This window comes from Lactuca saligna, chromosome 9, assembly GCF_052625555.1.
Source record: "Lactuca saligna cultivar CGN05327 chromosome 9, ASM5262555v1, whole genome shotgun sequence".
In the NCBI taxonomy this organism is placed as follows: Eukaryota; Viridiplantae; Streptophyta; class Magnoliopsida; order Asterales; family Asteraceae; genus Lactuca; species Lactuca saligna.
In genome coordinates this window covers 146,384,992-146,404,828 of record NC_136425.1, presented here as the reverse complement: position 1 = coordinate 146,404,828, position 19,837 = coordinate 146,384,992, and the positions used below count along the sequence as shown (strand labels likewise).

The following is a 19,837-nucleotide window of genomic DNA, read 5'->3' as shown; positions in this document are numbered from 1 at the left end:
TCAGGTATATCTGTCTCATAACATAGTGTGCATTAAAACATATTGAAGGGACAATTTCAATAAGGCCTATTATGTCTTGTAACTTTTAAGGGACTTGATAGATAACCTTCATGATCGTTCGGGCAAATTTTAAAAATAAAAAATCTAAATGGTCCTTTTTTGGTCTATCAACATTTCTTCCCAAATAAGAAATCAAAACCCTTTATCTCCATCTCGCTGTCCCATTCCCCTCCAAACACAAGAATCATAGTATACAAATGCTCTGAGCTCCGATAGAAATAACTGAAGGAAGGAGGCTAGTCGACGGAGGATCCACAGTCCAGTTCGATTCTGATGACCGAAACGCACAACAAGGGCTTACCGGCTTAATACTGCTCATCCGTCTCTTCAACCCAAACAGATATCAGGAAATTCAGGTATATACGTATGCACAAGAGTTGACCTTTTAACATACACTTTAAGCCTTTTAATTCATCTCATCCAAGTTTCTTTCCAATTGTTTCACATAAGCTTTTCCCAGTAAATATTTGATTCTATCAAGTATACAATCAATGGCGTCTTCCTCAACTTCATTCGTTCATAGGAGAAGTTCTAAGTATGATGTATTTTTGAGTTTCAGAGGAAAAGACACTCATAAAAACTTTGTTGGTCATCTTTATCATGCACTTCAACAACAAGGCATTTGCACTTACAACGATGACAAGAGAATCATAAAAGGGAAAAGGATTTGTCATGAGTTCATCAAATCAATTAAAGACTCAAAATTTTACAACATTGTTTTCTCCAAGAAGTATGCATCTTCATCTTGGTACCTATATGAGCTTGTGAAGATAATGGAGTGTCACAATGACAAGATGACAGAGAATACTGCTTTCCCCATTTTCTATGATGTCGCACCCAAGGAAGTCAGCCACCAACGCGGGGTAGTTAGAAAAGCCTTTGCCAAACATAAAAATATGGAGGTTGCTAGAAAATGGAGGGAGGCTCTGAAAGAAGCAATCGATATGGCTGGTTGGGAGTTGAAGAACATTGTTGATGGTTAATTCCATTATCATATTTATGCAATATTCTTTCACTTTGTTCTTCTTTAATCTACTTTTAAAAGGATCATCCATGGCATCACATGTTATATTGTCAAACTCTAACTCAAACTCGAGTCTTTTATAAACATTAAACATAAAATATGAAAATAAATGTACATATGGGATTTTTAGTAAAGCTAATTTCCTTAAAATACAGGCATGAAGCTAAATTCATCCAAGAAATTGTGGAACGAGTATCACTATAATCATGTTCCATCAAGAACATGTGAAGAAACAACCCTCCACATCAGACAACCACCTCATTGCGACATTTGGATCCCTTACCCATCAAACTCTGGGGGCTTCGTATTGTCAAAGTCCCGATACATGAAATCTCTCTCCCCTCGAACCCCTGCGGCAACAATAGCCATGGTAGCTACAACAACAACAGCCTCAGAAAGGGCAGCATACCGATCATCGAAAAGCTCAATCATGGCGGTCTTTATAGACCTAAATAATTTCGGAATTGATCCCGAGACAGCAGTAGCCACCTCAGTGACAATCATCTCATGTATATGATCATCAGTCAAACCTGGTCTATCCTAGCTACTTGCTCCAGCTCCGAAACCGGATCCTCTCGTAAACACCATACTGAAAATAAAGCAGAATATATTAGAATTGCAACAATACACATTTCTATAATCACGATACATGAGTAACCATTGGGGTTTGTGACTTCCTTGATATGTATACGAGTCCTGTTCTTTTAGTAGTACATACCCATACTACCTTCCACACCTACCCGGATTTATCTCAAGGATCATCACAACCACCAACCACAATTACAACAACAAGGATACGTATACATCTTATCCTTACTCTCTCGAGAGTGGATAATCATACCTCATGTGACCGACTGCTCACACGCCTACTCACCCATGAAACTCCACCAACCTTGCATACACTCGTGCATGCTAATCATACATAAAATTGGATCCTACCCTAAGCTCACAGCTAGTCAAGGTACATGAAATAAGGTCAAATCAAACATTGTCAACCTATTAGATCTTAGGTATGTACAACAATCATGCACACACTAAGAAACTACAGTAATGATGTCAATTTCATACAAGAAGTATTCCTAGGCTATCATGCTTCACACATCAGGAAATTCTATTATGCAATTCCTGAATCTAGCCTATCACCAGAATGTTGTTCTATCAAATAACAGTGTGGTTACTTCAGGTATACTTTCTTGCTCTGGCTGATTGTACACATCACATCCTTCCTTGGTTACTTTTGAAAACCTTTGAAGTTCCTTAGTTTGAGTCTGGATTTACATGAATGTTCATTCAGTTCTCTCAATCCAAGGCTCTGATACCAACTTTTAACATTCCAAAAATCATAAAATTTTCAAATTTTCAAAAAAAAAAACCATTTCCACCACAATGTGTTTACAAAACCATTGTTTCTAAAGTATAATCAAAATCAAAGTTTTCCCAAGATCCAATATCATGAAGAAAGGAAGATGTGCACGATCACGCCTTCAATTTCCCACAATCATCTGAAGTACATGAAACAATAAACTAAAACTGTAATCCAAAGCTTAGTGAATTTCCCCCAAAGTACCAACAAACAAACATATAATAACATGCATACCAGGTCAACAACTAACAGATTGGATTAACCTTGAGCCCACAACTTAAGTCTGGCTTGCCTTTCAGGCCCACAACTTAAGTTTGCCTTACTCCTGAGCCCACAACATAATTCTGGTTTTCCCTCCAGGCCCACAATTTATGTCTGGCTTACTCCCAGCTTCGATAGTTTCCGTACAAAGAAGTAATACCACAACCTAACTATACTATCTCGACATGTACATAACATATAAACATATAACCGATAATAGGTAATCATATAACCAATCAACAGACTCACATGTAGATCTATAATTTACTACCACATAATTGTTGGGTTTTGTATACTACAAAATACTATGGTGCACATACAACCCTAGGAGCTTTGGATCTATGTTTTCACTAATTATACATGTAAAAGGTTTCCAAAGTTTTAATCCTACAACTAGCATACAAATGATATAAACTACATAAAATACTAGTTAGAAGTTTACCTCTTTGTGTAGCTTGTAGAACTTGATGAATATGGCCTTAAAGAACTTAGCCCCAATAGTGTGGAAGCCTCAAATGAAGTCACAACACATCATGGACAAAGGTGGAACTTGAGAGAGAATTCCATACACCCAAAAACACCCATGAACTCCAAGAACAAGCATGTAGGCGTTTTTTAGGTTAAGAGCATGTATTTATATGTTGGATTTCAAGGGTCATGGGTATAACCTAAATCCATACCCATGGGTTTATGATCCATGGTTCATGTGGCCTAACTCTTTATGTATCCATACATAAACTTGGTCCAACATAGATCATAAGCCCAACACATATAAATATAACTAATTGTAATAATTAGTCCCCATAGATATAATTAGTCTCTTTTGATCACTAAATTAATTCCAAATTAATTCTTGATCAATACTAATTAAAACATATGATTTCATATTAAGATATTATAACTTATAATATATTAATAAATCATATATAACCTTTCTCTAAAGAGTCCATCCTAACAAATTATCCTTATGATATGCAACCCAAATGGACCATGCTACTCTCGGGTTGAGTAGTTACCAATAATAGTTATGGGCTTAGACATTTAATCCAATAGTGTCGCACTTGGGTAAGTTTAAAACTATTATTGCAAGTACGACTCCAAATCCCGACTAGTAATCGTAGCTCTTAAAAGCCGTTGTTGAACTCTGACCTAGTCAATGACATGTTTATTAGATAAGGGATCATATATTCCTCCATTCTAGATAACATATGGACTGAGACCTAGATTATAATCATTCTCTCTGTCCATCTGTTGTTTCCCGGTTTCCAATATATGATGACTGACTAATTAAACAAATCAAATCAGTCCAGGCCCGTCCGAGCACTTACGTTTGTCATCACTAATTCATCGAGGGGCCCACATGTATCGCTTTTATCCCTCCAATGGTAAAAGGAATAGATAAACTTCGACTCATATGCTTGCTATATTTACTCATCAAATTACACACAACAATGTGTTTTATAACACCAAGTTACTGGTGCATTTTCACATTATTAATGTGCAACCGACTTGTAGACTACAACTCATATCTCTCTGTTTGAAGAATATAAGATATTATCGTCTCATGATCACTCGTGATAAAATCCATGAAGTGATTCAAATGAGTGTGGGTTAAATCCAATACTTGAATCTTATTCCTGGAGCACTCATGAATATTGCAACAATGTCTAGGCTACCTGGACAAACTATAGACCCGTTCATGACAGTCTTGCCTCAATACCTACTTCCAAAGTATGATTGGCTATGGATAGTTTGAATAACCTACTTATTCGTGAAATCAAAACATGCAAAGTGAAAGACAATAATAATACTAATCCTATATGGCCCAAACACCTTTGAGTCATATTGATTACTCATTATTCATTCGGATAATCAACTTAATACTTGAATTAAAACAATAGTTATGCCATGCTCCAAGAATGCACACTGTATTTATCTATGGTCCTTTCTTTGTGGAATATATCAATTGACAACATTTCAATGATGCTCATTTCACAATTCCAAATCCTTATCGTAAATGTAAGAATACCAAATTCCTGCAATTTACTGAAATCTGTTAGATTGTAAACTTATATGTATTGATCCTCTTATAATGACTATGCATAAAAGTCACAAAGACTTGGCAACATACATTTCAAAGTATTCCAATGGAGAGAAATTCCATGGAAACAAAGTCTCATATTCAAAGTACATTCCTTTGAACATCCTTCCTGCATTAGGTTTTCTAATCTTACACAGATTTAACGAATAACTTCCACCTATGTAAACATTTCCATATTCCCATTTTGATTATCACTTCTGAATAAGAGCTGCCTCTCTTTAGAATATGTCAATATGGTCCTTCCAAAATTTACACCATGCTTCCAACTATCCATGAGTAACCAATCTTTGGTAAACCTCAAATTCTCCTCGATAATTGCTTAATCATTTTAGCCATATCTAATTCTAGTCCTTTTCACTCTTAATGCCCTAGGTATTTGGAAAAATTAGAACAGATGAATATTACAGCACATGTAATCGATCCTATATCCGAATCATATGAGACACGATTCATTATTTCTCACATAATGACATGATACTAAACCAATATTTTTCTATAATATTTCTATTTCTATTTGCCATGTTCTCATAATTCAGATTATGAAAAGGGATGTCGTAGTCATAATCGAATTTTAGAATGAAGATAATGTTCCTATATATAGAATTTCCTTATGTCGAACCATTCCAACATAACCTTCATATATATACTTGACTAAATTTGATTAAAATCTCAATCTAAGCTTTTAGAATTGGGATGAAGTATAATTTTCTCTCCCTTAATTATAGCAAAAACACTTTTCAAACCTTACAACTTTGCAAATTGAAACTTTTGTTTTCTATAATTAACATTGCTAACTTGCAATACTTCACATAATAATCATGCTCCCACTAACATGATAATTATTAACTTGTCAGCATAACACTTATGCTCCCATTAGCTCTAACATGTATCCAGAAATTAGTTGGACTTCTAGAAATCAATACTTATTGAATTTCTTACCAAAGTTCAGATTTTTGATACGAGATGCTTCGAAAAGACTTTATCTAAGCTTCCCAAAAACATACGCCTTTCCTTTAGATAGCTCACATGTGTGTCTAAACAATTATGAAGATGACGTCGTAATCATAATGTTTAGACCTTTGCCATTGCTCACAATTCGAATTATGAAAAGGAATGTCATAATCATAATTGAATTTGAGAAATGAAAATATCACAATTGTTAACTATATAAAATCTACTTTGTGTAAGCTTTTCCTCACCATCATTTTCATGAATCGGAGAGAAACCTTATGACACTTAGATTTTTATGGTTTATTTGTTCCTATCCATGTGAATTTGTCAAAACCATAATCACAAGACAAGGTTAGTGACAAATCCAAACTCATATGGACTAAACTTGTGCAATCTTAACTTCTTACCACTTGGCAACACAAGGGCCTACCATTGCTTCTAGGTTGTTATGCAAACAATTGATAACTCATAGAGCTCACATGCATAGTCAACTTTTAACTGCAATGAGCACATAAATAAGAATGTGTCAACATGATAGGTTATAAACCTCAAATCGTGTGCTAGTGATAAACAGTATGCTTTATTCTTGATTAGTTCTTGAAACTTTTTCAAGATCTTTAAGAATCCCACTGACCTTTTGACATATAATTCTCTTGTCAAGAATCATTCCTTGAGAAAACAAATATTCAAGAGTTAGTGTGGATTCTTATCAAGATAAACACTTCACTCAATTGGTCTTAGTTGGTGTTTGTTTTATCTAAAAACATCACAGCTTACCAATTTCAAATGTACAATAGTAGAAAACATTTTACTCTACATTTGACAAGTGTTATAAACCTTATACAGATTATGTCACTCAAGTTACAACCTTGGAGTATGACTCTAAGACTTTTTTTTGGAATGAAGTATGATTCATCTTTTTATTTTAACCATTTCAACAATCCACGATTCCTCTTCTTAGCCAAAAAAAATGCACTAAGATGTCCATAGAGAATGAACTGTGATATGGTTTCATAATCACTAAGATAATCATAAAAAAAGATACTCAACTACTCTCCCATCTTTTCAGATTGGAGAAACTTTTATCTTTCTGCCTAATTTGATTCTTCTTATTCGTTCAGCCTTACATTGAAAATTTTCCAATGTTTCAGAATTATAGTAAAACTTGTAACTATAATGATATTTACGAAACTTCAGTAAATCATGACGAATAATGTTATCGTTCTTTGTGGTGGACCTGATTAGCGCACAACCAAGTGTAGCCGTTCTCCTAGTCCTTCACTTGACTCACATATACATGTGAACAAGGAATTAGTCTTAATTTCCTAAAGATGAAAATTCTCATTCACCACACAATACAATTTGCATGATTCCAAGTTTCTATCCAACTGAAACTTGGGTGATGAGAATCTTTCCTTATTTCGTAAATTATGACATTACCACAAACGAAAGAATCAAATCCATTTTCTAATATTGCTATCAATGGAATCATATAAACAACAAATTTTCACAAATGCAATTGTAAGGAAACTTATAATAAGATAAAAATAAAAAGACTTTTCCTTTATTTATAAAATTTGCGGAAAACTTTTCCTTATAATGCAATTACAAATGAAAAACATGTTGTTATCTCTTTCTAAGCAATCTATCATAACTCTTAAGTAGCAGCTAAAAATTATGATCTTCACGATCAGAATCAGCTTACTCTTCTTTTAAGCTTCTTTTGATTATCCAAAACATCAAAAATGTAATTACATTACATCATGTATTAAGAATATCCAGATAAGAACTTAATAGAGTTAGATAGTGGACTTTACATGAAGTAGAGTCAAACTTTTTGACTTTACCATCCTTATGATCTTTCAGGTAAATAGAGAAACTTTGCAACCAATGCCCCTTCTTTTGGCAAAAGTAACATATGGAATCTTTGGGAATGGTACACAAGACTATCTCAGACTTAGCCTTTCTCTTTACCATTGGGTCAAACGACTTGACCATGACCGATCCCTTTCCATTGGGAAGAGAAAGCTTTTCTAGACTTCCAGTGTTACCATTGTCAATGTCCACGTAAGTTTAGGAAGTAGATATTCCAATCAAATTTGCTTTACCAGTGTTCCAAATCATTGTTGATTCAGCAGCATCAAGCAAATAGGTAAGTTCATTAAGGGTCATGTCATGGTCTGGCACATAGTAGTCCTTAAAGAACTCATTATGTGACTTAGGAAGTGATTGAAGAACCTAGTCAACAACCAACTTCCTCAAGACTTTGACACCCAACTCTCCTGGCTTGTTAATATGTGACTTCATCTCCAAGATGTGAGCACACATAAACTTTCCACCTTGCCAATAGGACTTGAGTGACCTTGAACTTTTCAAGTCTTTGAACTTGTGGGTTAGGGAGAATAATTGGAGGAGGTGGAGGAAGTGAAGTATGATTTCCAGTCCTATTAATGCACAACAAATGGATTAATCCTTCACCTTGATCGCCATGTGGGATATCATCTTCACTAGGAAGGATTTATCTAAAAAGGACAAAGAAGACCATAGTTGTCATAACTAGTCATCTATGAGGCAGAAATTTCAAGTTTAGTAGATTTAAGTCCTTAATATAACATCTAATATGAGATATTAAGGCTAGGACCCAACACAATATTTTATAAATTGGAAGAGGGATGTTGTAATCCAAGCTACATAATATTTGAAGGTAGGTAAATGACGATTTACCAATTTCCACCACGAAAACCGAAAAAGAATTTTAGGTCTTAAGTGAATTGAAACTCCTAGATCCTTTGAGATTCATTGAAGATTTAAATGGAATGTTTAAATCTCGATTGTGCTCTTCAAGTTTGTGACTGGGATGCCGAGGATCACAAACAAGGAGTGAATAACCATGCAAATTAACTTGGTACACCCAATGTTACAACCACCTAATCAATATGTCGGTTAACCACACACTCTCCATTTATCTATGATTAACATCAAGTTACCCTTTGCCACACATTGTCAGTCCCAAATTAGTGTGCCAGTTAACCACACACGCTCCACTAACAACTTAACAAGGTGCAAAGTGCAATTTCATGGGTTAGCACCAAATTCATATTTTCCTAAAGTAACTAAGATTGGGAATTTAATAAAGTTTAGTTACTTTATACTTATCATTATACTTTTAATGAAAAGATAATTAATGTCTTGTCCTACGCGTTCGGCTAACGACCCTCTACCAGTCAAGGAAGCAATGGGTGAGAGTGGAACCCATTAAACTGACATTTTATAGGCAGTAACCATATATCCCCTTATAGACCGACTTCGTGAATGAGGCCTACTAACAGTAAGACCGACTTTTTATTTATACATATAATATATTAAACTTTTAATATTATAATAGTATAAGGGTGTATTTTAGACATTTAAAATACTTGGTGGTTTAATCTATTATTAAACTATATTTTTAATTTAATTAAACTCAAAACATATATTTATGGATTTAATAATATTTTTTTAATTAAACGCTTTAATTAACTATTAATAAAGTCCATAAGAGTTAATTTGAACTATTCAACAATACATCATAATTCTAATTGTTAAATTTAAAATTAAAACCATTTAATTAATTCTTTAAGTTATGAACCCAAGAGTTTTAGAATTTAATTTTTTTTTTCAGAAAAAACTTTTTTCAAATTTCAAAACTTGAGAGTAAGTCTTTGTAACTCTTGAAAACTTTTGGATTCCATAACTTATGGAGTTAAATGCTTGTTTTATGATGAAACTTTTCATGTTCCATAACTTAAGAACAAATTGTGGAATTTTTCAAAACATTAAAACCAAGTTTTGTAACACCATAAAAAACTTTGAATCAATTTTTTTTTTTTTTTAAAAAAAAAAACTCTTTAGATCTAACTTTTAAAACTAATAAAATAATCATATCATTTTATCTTTTACTAAATTTGACATAATTCAACTCATATAGCAAATGATTCAAATTTTACAAATAATTATTTTTTCACAAAACAAGCAATTATCTTAAAATTTGACAAACTTCATGTTTTTTTTTTCAACTTTGAAAATCAAACATTTGCATCAATATAACAGAAAACAACTCATGGCTCTAATACCATTGTTGGGTTTTGTATACTACAATCCTAGAAGCTTTGGATCTATGTTTTCACTAATTATACATGCAAATGGTTTCCAAAGCTTTAAGCCTACAACTAGCATACAAATGGTATAAACTACATAAAATACTAGTTAGAAGTTTACCTTTTTGTGTAGCTTGTAGAACTTGATGAATTTGGCCTTAAAGATCTTAGCCCCAATAGTGTGGAAGCCTCAAATGAAGTCACAACACATCATGGACAAAGGTGGAACTTGAGAGAGAATTTCATGCTCCCAAAAACACCCATGAAGTCCAAGAACAAGCATGTAGGCGTTTTTTAGGTTAAGAGCATGTATTTATGTGTTGGATTTCAAGGGTCATGGGTATAACCCAAATTCATACCCATGGGTTTATGATCCATGATTCATGTGGCCTAACTGTTTATGTATCCATGCATAAACTTGGTTCAACATGGATCATAAGCCAACACATATAAATATAACTAATTATCATAATTAGTCCCCATAGATTTAATTAGTCTCTTTTGATCACTAAATTAATTCCAAATTAATTCTTGATCAATACTAATTAAAACATATGATTTCATATTAATATATTATATATTATAATATATTAATAAATCATATATAAACTTTCTCTTAAGAGTCCATCCTAACAAATTATCCTGATGATATGCAACCCAAATGGACCATGCTACTCTCGGGTCGAGTACATACCAATAATAGTTATGGGCTTAGACATCTAATCCAACAATAACAACATCTAAAACCCGAATACATAATCTACTACGCCGATATTGGTTCCTTTGACCCCTAAGTACAGTGAGAAAAACTCACCTCTCAATCTGAAATGATCATTGAATAGTACACAGCTTCGAATATCAGCTCTACCGGTCACTTATCCAACAAATAGTGACCATTTCTCAATTAAAACTCAAAATACCCAAAATATCCCTATGCCAAACTTGGTCAAAGTCAAGTTCAACTACAACAGGTCATCATGCCATGGCCATCATTGGCCACATTGTAGCCACCAAATCACAAAATAGTCGAGTCTCATCCTAGCTGCAATGCCGCGGAGACCTTGGACATGCCGTGGGCACTGGGCTCCCCAACAACTTAATGGATTAAGTTGATTTCCTTGATCTTAGGGGCTCCAAAGCCTAGATTTGGTCCATTTTAAGGTCCAAGTGGATAAATTTTCCAACTTTATCCCTTTAGACTCTCTAAGGGATAGGGTTCCCTTTTATAGACTTAGAAAGGGCATGAACATACCTTTTCATAACCCATTAAGCACTTTCTCTTGAAGACTCTTTGATCCCTATTTCCAGAACGTTTATAGTATCAAATAACAACATAAAAACCCTTACTTTCTATACATGCATGTCCAATGCATTTCTTGGACTCTATTAGGTCAAAGTGAGGGTTTTTGGCCATATCTTCCATGGATGATGCTAGAACTCAATGCTAATCCAGATCCAAAGTATCTACGGTCCAGAATGACCCGAAGATTCATACAGTTTGCAACCTTATGGGATCTCACCACCCAATAATCAAGGACATGAAGTTTAAGGAATAGAAACCTAGATCCATGCACAATGAACCGAAAACATTGGAAATTAAGGACTTAAAATAGTCCAAAAGATGCACAATAAGATGGTGACAATGTTTGCTTGCTGAATCCAAGACTAGAAGTCACCTCCTTCTTCTTCAATCCCCAAATATCAACACAAAGAACTTAGAGAGCAACAATAGAGGCTAGGGTTTTCTTGGAGGCTACAAGAATATGATAGAGGCTGAGGGTAAGCAACCCTAGCCATCATATTCCCCTAAATATGGCGCAAACCCTATATATTAGGGTTTCTAATTAAACAGCTGCTACGTCGTGGCCATAGACTTTCATGTCGTGATGACCATTTAAAACCTGCGATATAACGACCATATCCACGTCGTGGGATGCCTTCACCACGACGTGGTACTACCTAAAATCCAAAATATGATAACCTAAAGTACCACCAAGGATCTAGATGTTACAAAATCATAATATCTCTTACAAAGAGTAAAAGACCCTTTACCATTCCCACTATGGACGTAACTAACCATGCGCAATGCCCAAAAATGGCCCAAATGGGTTTCAGGTGTGTACGACATGTGTATGCCCAATGTATTAGATATTCACCAAAAGGGGACACAGGCTAAACCCGTTACACCATGCGTACTTAGAGGGTACACCTAGTGTACTCGTCAGTTGGTCAAAATTGCTATTAAGCTCTTAATGCTTAAAGACCTTTCGTCCAACTCATAGATCTTACTCTAGGGAATGTCTTAATTAATAAAGTCGACTACTTTAAGCTTATGCATGTTTAATAGAGCCGAAAACCAAACCCTAAGTCCTTAACACTCTTAAGCAACCTCCAACACTTGTATGAGTGAGAAATAACATCGAAGACTTGGTTTTTATGATTCAAGATCGTTAGAAACATCATAAAGTAACTAACTTGAACTCTATAGTAGCTTATACTCACAAGAGCCAACCCTTGGGACCAAAACATGCCAAAACCATAAGCTAAATCTAGATCTATGCAAAGGAATGATAAAAGGTTGAGACTTTATACCTCCAGAAGGATGATCAAGATGAACAAACTCTGGATCTACAAGCTATGGGCTCCAACAACACCTTCAAAGATCTCTTTCTTCACTATAACACACCAAAAATCACAAAAAATCTTGAGATTCTCACAAATTAATCTAGGGTTTTATGGAGGATGAGAGAGAGGGTGGTGGCTGATGATAAGAAGGATTTCAAGGACTTAAGGTCCTTAAATATGGTCCAAGACCCTAAAATTAAGGGTTTGCATTCGCCATGAGTAAGCCCTGCGTACTCTTGGTACGCCCAACGTACCCAAGAGAGACCCCATGTCCAAGTTTAATGAGTTACGCACAATGTAACTCTCAATTATGCCCAACGTAATGGCCTTCCATGCAAAAATAAAAGATTTAAAACTTAAAGAATTTACCTAAGATCTGGGCGTTATAGTGGTTACAACAATGGTCATTTATTTTCTCTTTGCCACTTTGGCTATTATGATAAAATAATCTCTAAAGTTAGTCCACCAATGAGTAATTAGTTAAAATTACATAACGCTCATTGAACTTGTTCAATAGTTTAATTTTACCCGCTCTACATTTAAGATTCACTATTTCAGGATATTTTTGTACATTTAAAACACCATAACTATAAACTAAGAGCATACACAATGCAAGTAGTATACGAGTTGAATGAGATGATGATTATGATTGAATATGAGTTGAATGGAGTGTGTATGATGACATGGAGTAAAGTTCAATGATTATTGCATGGTTCGATGAAAATAATAAAGTGGTGATTAAGATTGAATAAAAGTTTAATAGGTTGTGGGTGTTGTTGTATAGGCATCTAATGGATGACGTGACAATCCATTAAACTCTATAGAGCTCAATGGATTATGCATGCCTTAATAAAATTCTCTAATTAATGTTTGAGTTTTACAAAGAAATAAATTTTTTTTTATTACAGTTAAAAAAAATTATAAAATCAGAAGATTTATTATGTTTTACACAACCTTTAAGTTTAAGTAAATCAATATTTAATCAATTGGTCTAGAAGATCTAATTAGATTCGGTATTTCAATATTTGTCAAAAAGTTTGGAAAATAAAAAATAAGTTTTGTAAAATCGTAGTTAGGAAAAGAGAATGACTAAAACATATTTAAAGGGATCATTTCTATAACTCCTATTATATCTTTTAACTTTTAAGGGACTTGAATGATAACATTCAGGATCGTTTGGGCAAGTTTTAAAAATAACAAATAAGAAATCAAAACCCTCCATCTCCATCTCGCTGTCCCCTTCCCCTCAAGACATCAAGAATCAGAGTGTACAGATGCTTTGAGCTCCGACAGAAATAATTGAAGGAGGGAGGCTAGTCGACTGAGGAGCGGAGGTTCCACATTCCAGTTCGATTCCGATGACCGAAACGCATATTAAGGGTTTACCGGCTTAATACTGGTCATCCATCCCTTCAACCCAAGCAGCTACCAGAAAATTCAGGTATATACGTATGCACATTGCACAATGATCCATTTTTCTGTATATACATTAATTTGGTAAAAGTTCTTTATCGTTTTGTATGCTAAATGTTCGATATTCATGGCGTCACATGGGAAGCTTGTTGTCTTCTCCTACAGATCTCAGGCCCACAAGTAACAAAACATCCAAAAGGTCGCACCGGTTCTTTAACTGGAAGTTTAACTTTTTTGCGCTATGGCCATGGAGTAGTAAAGTTAGTAAAGTTTTAGGAATTACATATGCAGCCTCTGGAAACTATTTAAATTATTTTTAGCCACTCTTCTTTCAAGGTTTGCAGTTTCAGAACTTCTTTTTGGAAAACTGTTACATCTAAAGTTTAAATATTATATGTAAAGGCATTCGCGGAATCAAATCAAATTATGTTTTATGTTTATCCTTTTGACAGACAACAAATTCTAATTATGACAACACCATTTTTTAAAGAGGATCAAAAGTCCGCTATCAAAAATTTAAAATTTCTACAAGTTGTATGGCCAAACAAATCAAGTAGACTAGTTCTTTTTGAATCGTTCAAATAAGGAATCTTAGAATCTATTTATCCCTACAATCATATCATCTTTCAGTGCTACAACCATTGACTTTTTAACAATTAGAAGAGTTCTTTTTGAATTGTTTAAATAAGGAATCTTATAATCTTTTATCCATACAAACACATCACCTTCCATTGCTATAACCATTGACCTTTTAACATACACTTTAAGCCTTTTAATTCATCTCATCCAAGTTGCTTTGCAATTGTTTCACATAAGCTTTCCCAAGCAAAGATTTGATTCTATCAAGCATACCATCAATGGCGTCTTCCTCAACTTCACCCATTCATGCGAGCTCTAAATATGATGTATTTTTGAGTTTCAGAGGAAAAGACACTCGTAAGAACTTCATTGATCATCTTTATCATGCTCTTCAACAGCAAGGCATTTACACTTACAAGGAAGACAAGAAAATCATGAAAGGGAAAAGGATCAGTGACGAGCTCATCAGATCCATTGAAGACTCAAAATTCTACCTCATTGTTTTCTCCAGGAACTATGCGTCTTCATCTTGGTGCCTGGATGAGCTTGTGAAGATAATGGAGTGTCACAATGACAAGACCACAGAGCATACTGCTTACCCCGTCTTCTATGATGTCACACCCGCCGATGTCCGCCACCAACGTGGGGATGTTAGAAAAGCCTTTGCCAAACATAAAAATAAAGAGACTGCTGGAAAATGGAGGGAGGCTCTGAAAGAAGCAGCCGATCTGGCTGGTTGGGAGTTGAAAAACACTGCTGATGGGTAATTCCTTTATCATATCTGTGCAATACTCTTTCAATCTGTTCCTATTTAATCTACTTTTAAAAGGGTCATCCATGGAATCACATGCTGTTTCGTCAAACTCTAAATCAAACTTGGAGTCTTTTATAAAAATTAAACATGAAATATGAGAGTAATTGTACACCTGGAATTTTTTTGTAAAGCTAATTGATTCTTCCTTAAAATACAACAGGCATGAAGCTAAATTCATCCAAGAAATTGTCGAACAAGTATCACTAGAGTTATGTTCAATCAATTGCAATTTTGATGAAAAATTGGTGGGCATGGAGATGCGGGTAAATGATCTTGTATCATCCTTAGAAATTGGTATTGATGATGTTCGCATGATAGGGATCAAGGGGATGGGAGGTGGTGGGAAGACAACTTTGGCCAGATCTGTTTTTGATGAAATATCCTTTCAGTTCGAAGGTGCAAGCTTTGTTGAGAATGTTAGGGAAATTTCAAGCACTTCTTTGTCAGGTTTGAAGTCGTTGCAATGTCAAATCGTTTCGGATGTATTAGATGATAAAGATATCAGCATAAGAGGTATTCATGAAGGGAAAAGCATGATGAAGAGGAGGATGCGTGGCAGGAAGGTTCTTATTGTTCTAGATGATGTAAGCCATATTAACCAGCTTGAGGCGTTAGCCGGTGAGTGTAGTTGGTTTAAGCCAGGAAGTAGAATTATTATTACAACAAGAGATGAGAAAGTATTGTTAGCACACAAAGTGACATTGATTCGTGATGTCAATTTGTTATCGAATAAGGAAGCAATTTGCCTCTTCAGTAGGTATGCATTTGGGAGCGAGATTCCAATTAAAGATTACGGAGAGCTATCAGAAAATGTTTTACGTTATGCTGCTGGTCTTCCCTTAACAATCAAAGTGTTGGGTTCTAATCTATGTGGTGAAGATAAGCCCATATGGAAAGATGCCTTGGAAAGACTAAAATCAATTCCGCTAAGCGAAACTATGAAAATATTGGAATTAAGCTATACCGTTCTAGAGGATGACCTCAAGGAAATATTCCTAGATGTTGCATGCATAATGAAAGGTTGGTCGAAAGACAAAGCAATCCAAGCACTTGAAAGCTGTGGATTTCATGCTATAAGTGGTTTAAGAATTCTTCAGCAAAAATCACTCATAACTATTTATGCCCGTGGGGACCAGGAGTATGTGCGCATGCATGACCATATTGAAGAAATGGGCAGGAATATTGTTCGTCGTTCACACCCAAACATGCCTGAGAAACATAGCCGATTGTGGAAGAATGACGAAATTGAACATATATTGGCTAATGACTTGGTAAGGATCAAGTTTATTTGTATATTGGAGAAATCTAACACTTTTTCCATCTATTATGACACAACTCTCATGTTGACTGCCATACAGAGTACTGAAGAAACAAGATGCGTACACTTCCACTTTCAAAAACTTGATCCATGTATTCTTATAAAGTGTTTTGGAAAGATGAAGGCACTTAGATTTCTTTCGATTGTTATGAAAGATTGTTCCAGGAACCTTGAACTCAATACATTTATCCCAAGCTTTCCAGATGCTTTACGATATCTTCGCTGGACCAATTACCCTTTTAGGTCTTTACCCAAAACATGTCAAGCAAATAATCTTGTTACACTGGAGATGCCTGAAAGCAAAATTGTACAACTTTGGGAAGGGGGAGAAAGAAAGGTAGAGTTATGGTTGATTGATTGTTTTTGCATGCTTCATTGTAGTGTTATGCATCCATGGCTTTTTTATGACAACAATATTCATCGTGTTTTTTTTTTTCTTATGTTAGCTTCTTGGCAAGCTTAGATTCCTTGATCTCAGTTATTCAAAGTTGAAGACCCTTGACCTTGATCTAACACCAAATCTCGAGACGTTGAATCTTGGAAATTGTTGTGATTTGGTAGAACTTACAGATGCTATCTCGATGATGGAGCATCTGAAATCTCTCAAAGTTAATGGTTGTTTGTTGCTTGAGAAGTTACCTGATGATCTTTGCCGATTAGGATGTTTAGAGAAGCTAAATTTGTCATCTACAAATATTAAACATCTTCCGGATAACATTTTCATGCTGAAAAATCTAAAGCATCTTAAACTTGATGAATGCAAGTTGCTTGAGAAGTTACCCGAGGATATTGGTGAAGTAAAATGTTTAAAAAAGCTGAGTTTGTCATCTACAAATATTAAGCGTCTTCCGGATAGCATTTGTATGTTGAAACATTTGAGAAAGCTCAAACTAGATGATTGTGAGTCACTTGAGAAGTTACCCGAGGATATTGGCGAACTAAAATGTTTAGAGTGTCTAGATTTGTCATCTACAAAGATTAAACATCTTCCGGATAGCATTTGTTCGTTGAAACATTTGAGAGATCTCAAACTATATTATTGTGAGTCACTTGAGAAGTTACCCGAGGATATTGGCAAATTAAAATGTTTAGAGTTTCTAGATTTGTCATTTACAGAGATTACACATCTTCCAGATAGCTTGTGTAAGTTGAAATATCTGTCTGATCTCATACTTAATTGTTGTTTTTCACTTGAGAAGTTACCCGAGGATCTTGGAGAATTAGAATATCTACAAGAGTTGCATATAAAAGGTGTATGCATAGATCTTCCACAGAGCATTCATTTATTGAATGGCTTGCGCATCTATGGCTCAAGATGGCTTCTTGAGTCTTTTGATTTTTCATCTGAGATACAACCCCTCGATGAAGAAAACTTCAAAGACCAAGACCAATATTACAAAATGTTATGCTATGTAGAGGTGTGAATAACACACGCACCCACAGCAGGAGTCTATTCGTGGGATGATTTTGAAAAACCTCCGAAGGACTGCATAAGCCGGTTCACATTTGCCAACTACTTTTTCAGAACCATTACAGTTTTCCCTACTTATAAAGTCACGTTTCATTTATGATCCAATAAAGTCACGTCACCAAAATTGAGAAGGCATAATTGACATACTATCTTTATGCCTATTAAAAGAAGTGATGGAAACATCACAGGTTTTGACTGGATATTAAACAGATATCGAAGTAGACGGATATAGGACAAACTGAAGATTCAAGTTATTAGTTACTACAAGTTAATTCATGGTGTTTAGCTGGCACATTTGACTTTTCCAGAAAGTCAAACTGTGTTCTTGATAAAAGTGGTTGAAATTTGATATTAGTTTGTAGATGACATGTTACAAATAAATACAGTAGTGTTTTATAAGTGATGTAAGATCATAAGAATGTTTTGGTTTGTACAATTATGTTCCAAACTGAGATGAATTAATTGCACTAAAAATGTTTGACCTGAGTCAAACTATTGACTTTCATCAAGCTCACTATGCTTTTAAGTTTTTACTTAATTGTAATTAAGAATTCATTTGGCATTGTTTACTAGTGTCAGAGGAAGATATTGGGGATGTTTTAATAGACTGGTTATGTTCATGATTATTTTGGATAATTTAAATTTGGACAAAATATTCAAATGCAAGAACAGGGGATGAAATTGAATCATCACAATATAAAGCGACTGTTGCTTTTTTCGATAGGGGTAAAACTGAAATCATCAAAATATGAGGTGATACTAGTTCATATATCTTCTTCACTGTTTCTCCTTCATGTTAGGTGTATACATTTGTCAAAGTTCGTCATTTTTAAGCTTATCAAATTTTCAGCCATGTTTGCTTCCTAATCTGACATCATGTTACACTCCAACATTGACACGAAAAGAAGCTCCAAAGTTCCGTCATTTTTAAGCTTATCAATTTTTCAGCCATGTTTGCTTCCTAATCTGACATCATGTTACACTCCAACATTGACACGAAAAGAAGCTCCTCAAATGAGTTCGATTTTGCATCTAACCAGTAATTTAAATAATGGTTGTTAGTTTATATATATATATATATATATAAACTAACAACCATTATTTAAATTACTGGTTAGATGCAAAATCGAACTCATTTGAGGAGCTTCTTTTTGTGAGACGGTCTAATTTTGTGAGACCGTGAGACACATTTTTTTATTTCTTTATTTTTTTTAGTTAATTTAAGTTCCAAAAATAATATTTAAAAAAAGAATTTTTTGGATTTTTTCATTTATTTTGCATTTTAAAATTATTTTATAAAATATATACAGTGTGATATTCTATTAGAATATTTCAAGTATTTTTCAAAAAAAAAAAACGGGATTTTTTTTTAAATTTTTTTTAGTTAATTCAAGTTCCGAAAATAATATTTAAAAAAAGATTTTTTAGATTTTTCCATTTATTTTGCATTTTAAAATTATTTTTTAGAATATATCAGTGTAATATTGTATTAGAATATTTCACGTATTTTTTAAAAAAACGGGATTTTTTTAAATTTTTTTTAGTTAATTCAAGTTCCGAAAATAATATTTAAAAAAATAATTTTTGGATTTTTCCATTTATTATGCATTTTAAAATTATTTTTAGATTTGGTTTCACGATCTCACAAAATTAGAATGGTCTCAAATGAACCTGAACATATACATATACATATACATATATATATATATATATATATATAT

General features: G+C 34.1%; 1 protein-coding gene and 1 pseudogene across 1 annotated transcript; both read left to right on the top strand.

Annotated features, from left to right (window-relative positions):
* The first annotated feature begins 551 nt into the window (after nt 1-551).
* On the top strand, nt 552-1,043 carry LOC145016794 (toll/interleukin-1 receptor-like protein pseudogene; annotated as a pseudogene).
* A 13,677-nt stretch (nt 1,044-14,720) lies between these two features.
* LOC145017124 (TMV resistance protein N-like) lies at nt 14,721-18,552 on the top strand. The gene is made up of 4 exons (XM_078975201.1): nt 14,721-15,276; nt 15,488-16,598; nt 16,686-16,982; nt 17,092-18,552. The coding sequence occupies exons 1-4, from the start codon at nt 14,792-14,794 to the stop codon at nt 18,067-18,069; spliced, it is 2,871 nt and encodes a 956-aa protein (XP_078831327.1). The 5' UTR covers nt 14,721-14,791; the 3' UTR covers nt 18,070-18,552.
* The last annotated feature ends 1,285 nt before the right edge of the window (nt 18,553-19,837 follow it).

Bases quoted from the DNA above. Each gene is read 5' to 3' on its own strand.
- LOC145017124 (XM_078975201.1), top strand. From the start codon at position 14,792: ATGGCGTCTTCCTCAACTTCACCCATTCATGCGAGCTCTAAATATGAT. The intron at 15,277-15,487 runs GTAATTCCTTTA...AAAATACAACAG, and splicing joins TTGAAAAACACTGCTGATGG to GCATGAAGCTAAATTCATCC. The intron at 16,983-17,091 runs GTAGAGTTATGG...TTCTTATGTTAG, and splicing joins GGGAAGGGGGAGAAAGAAAG to CTTCTTGGCAAGCTTAGATT.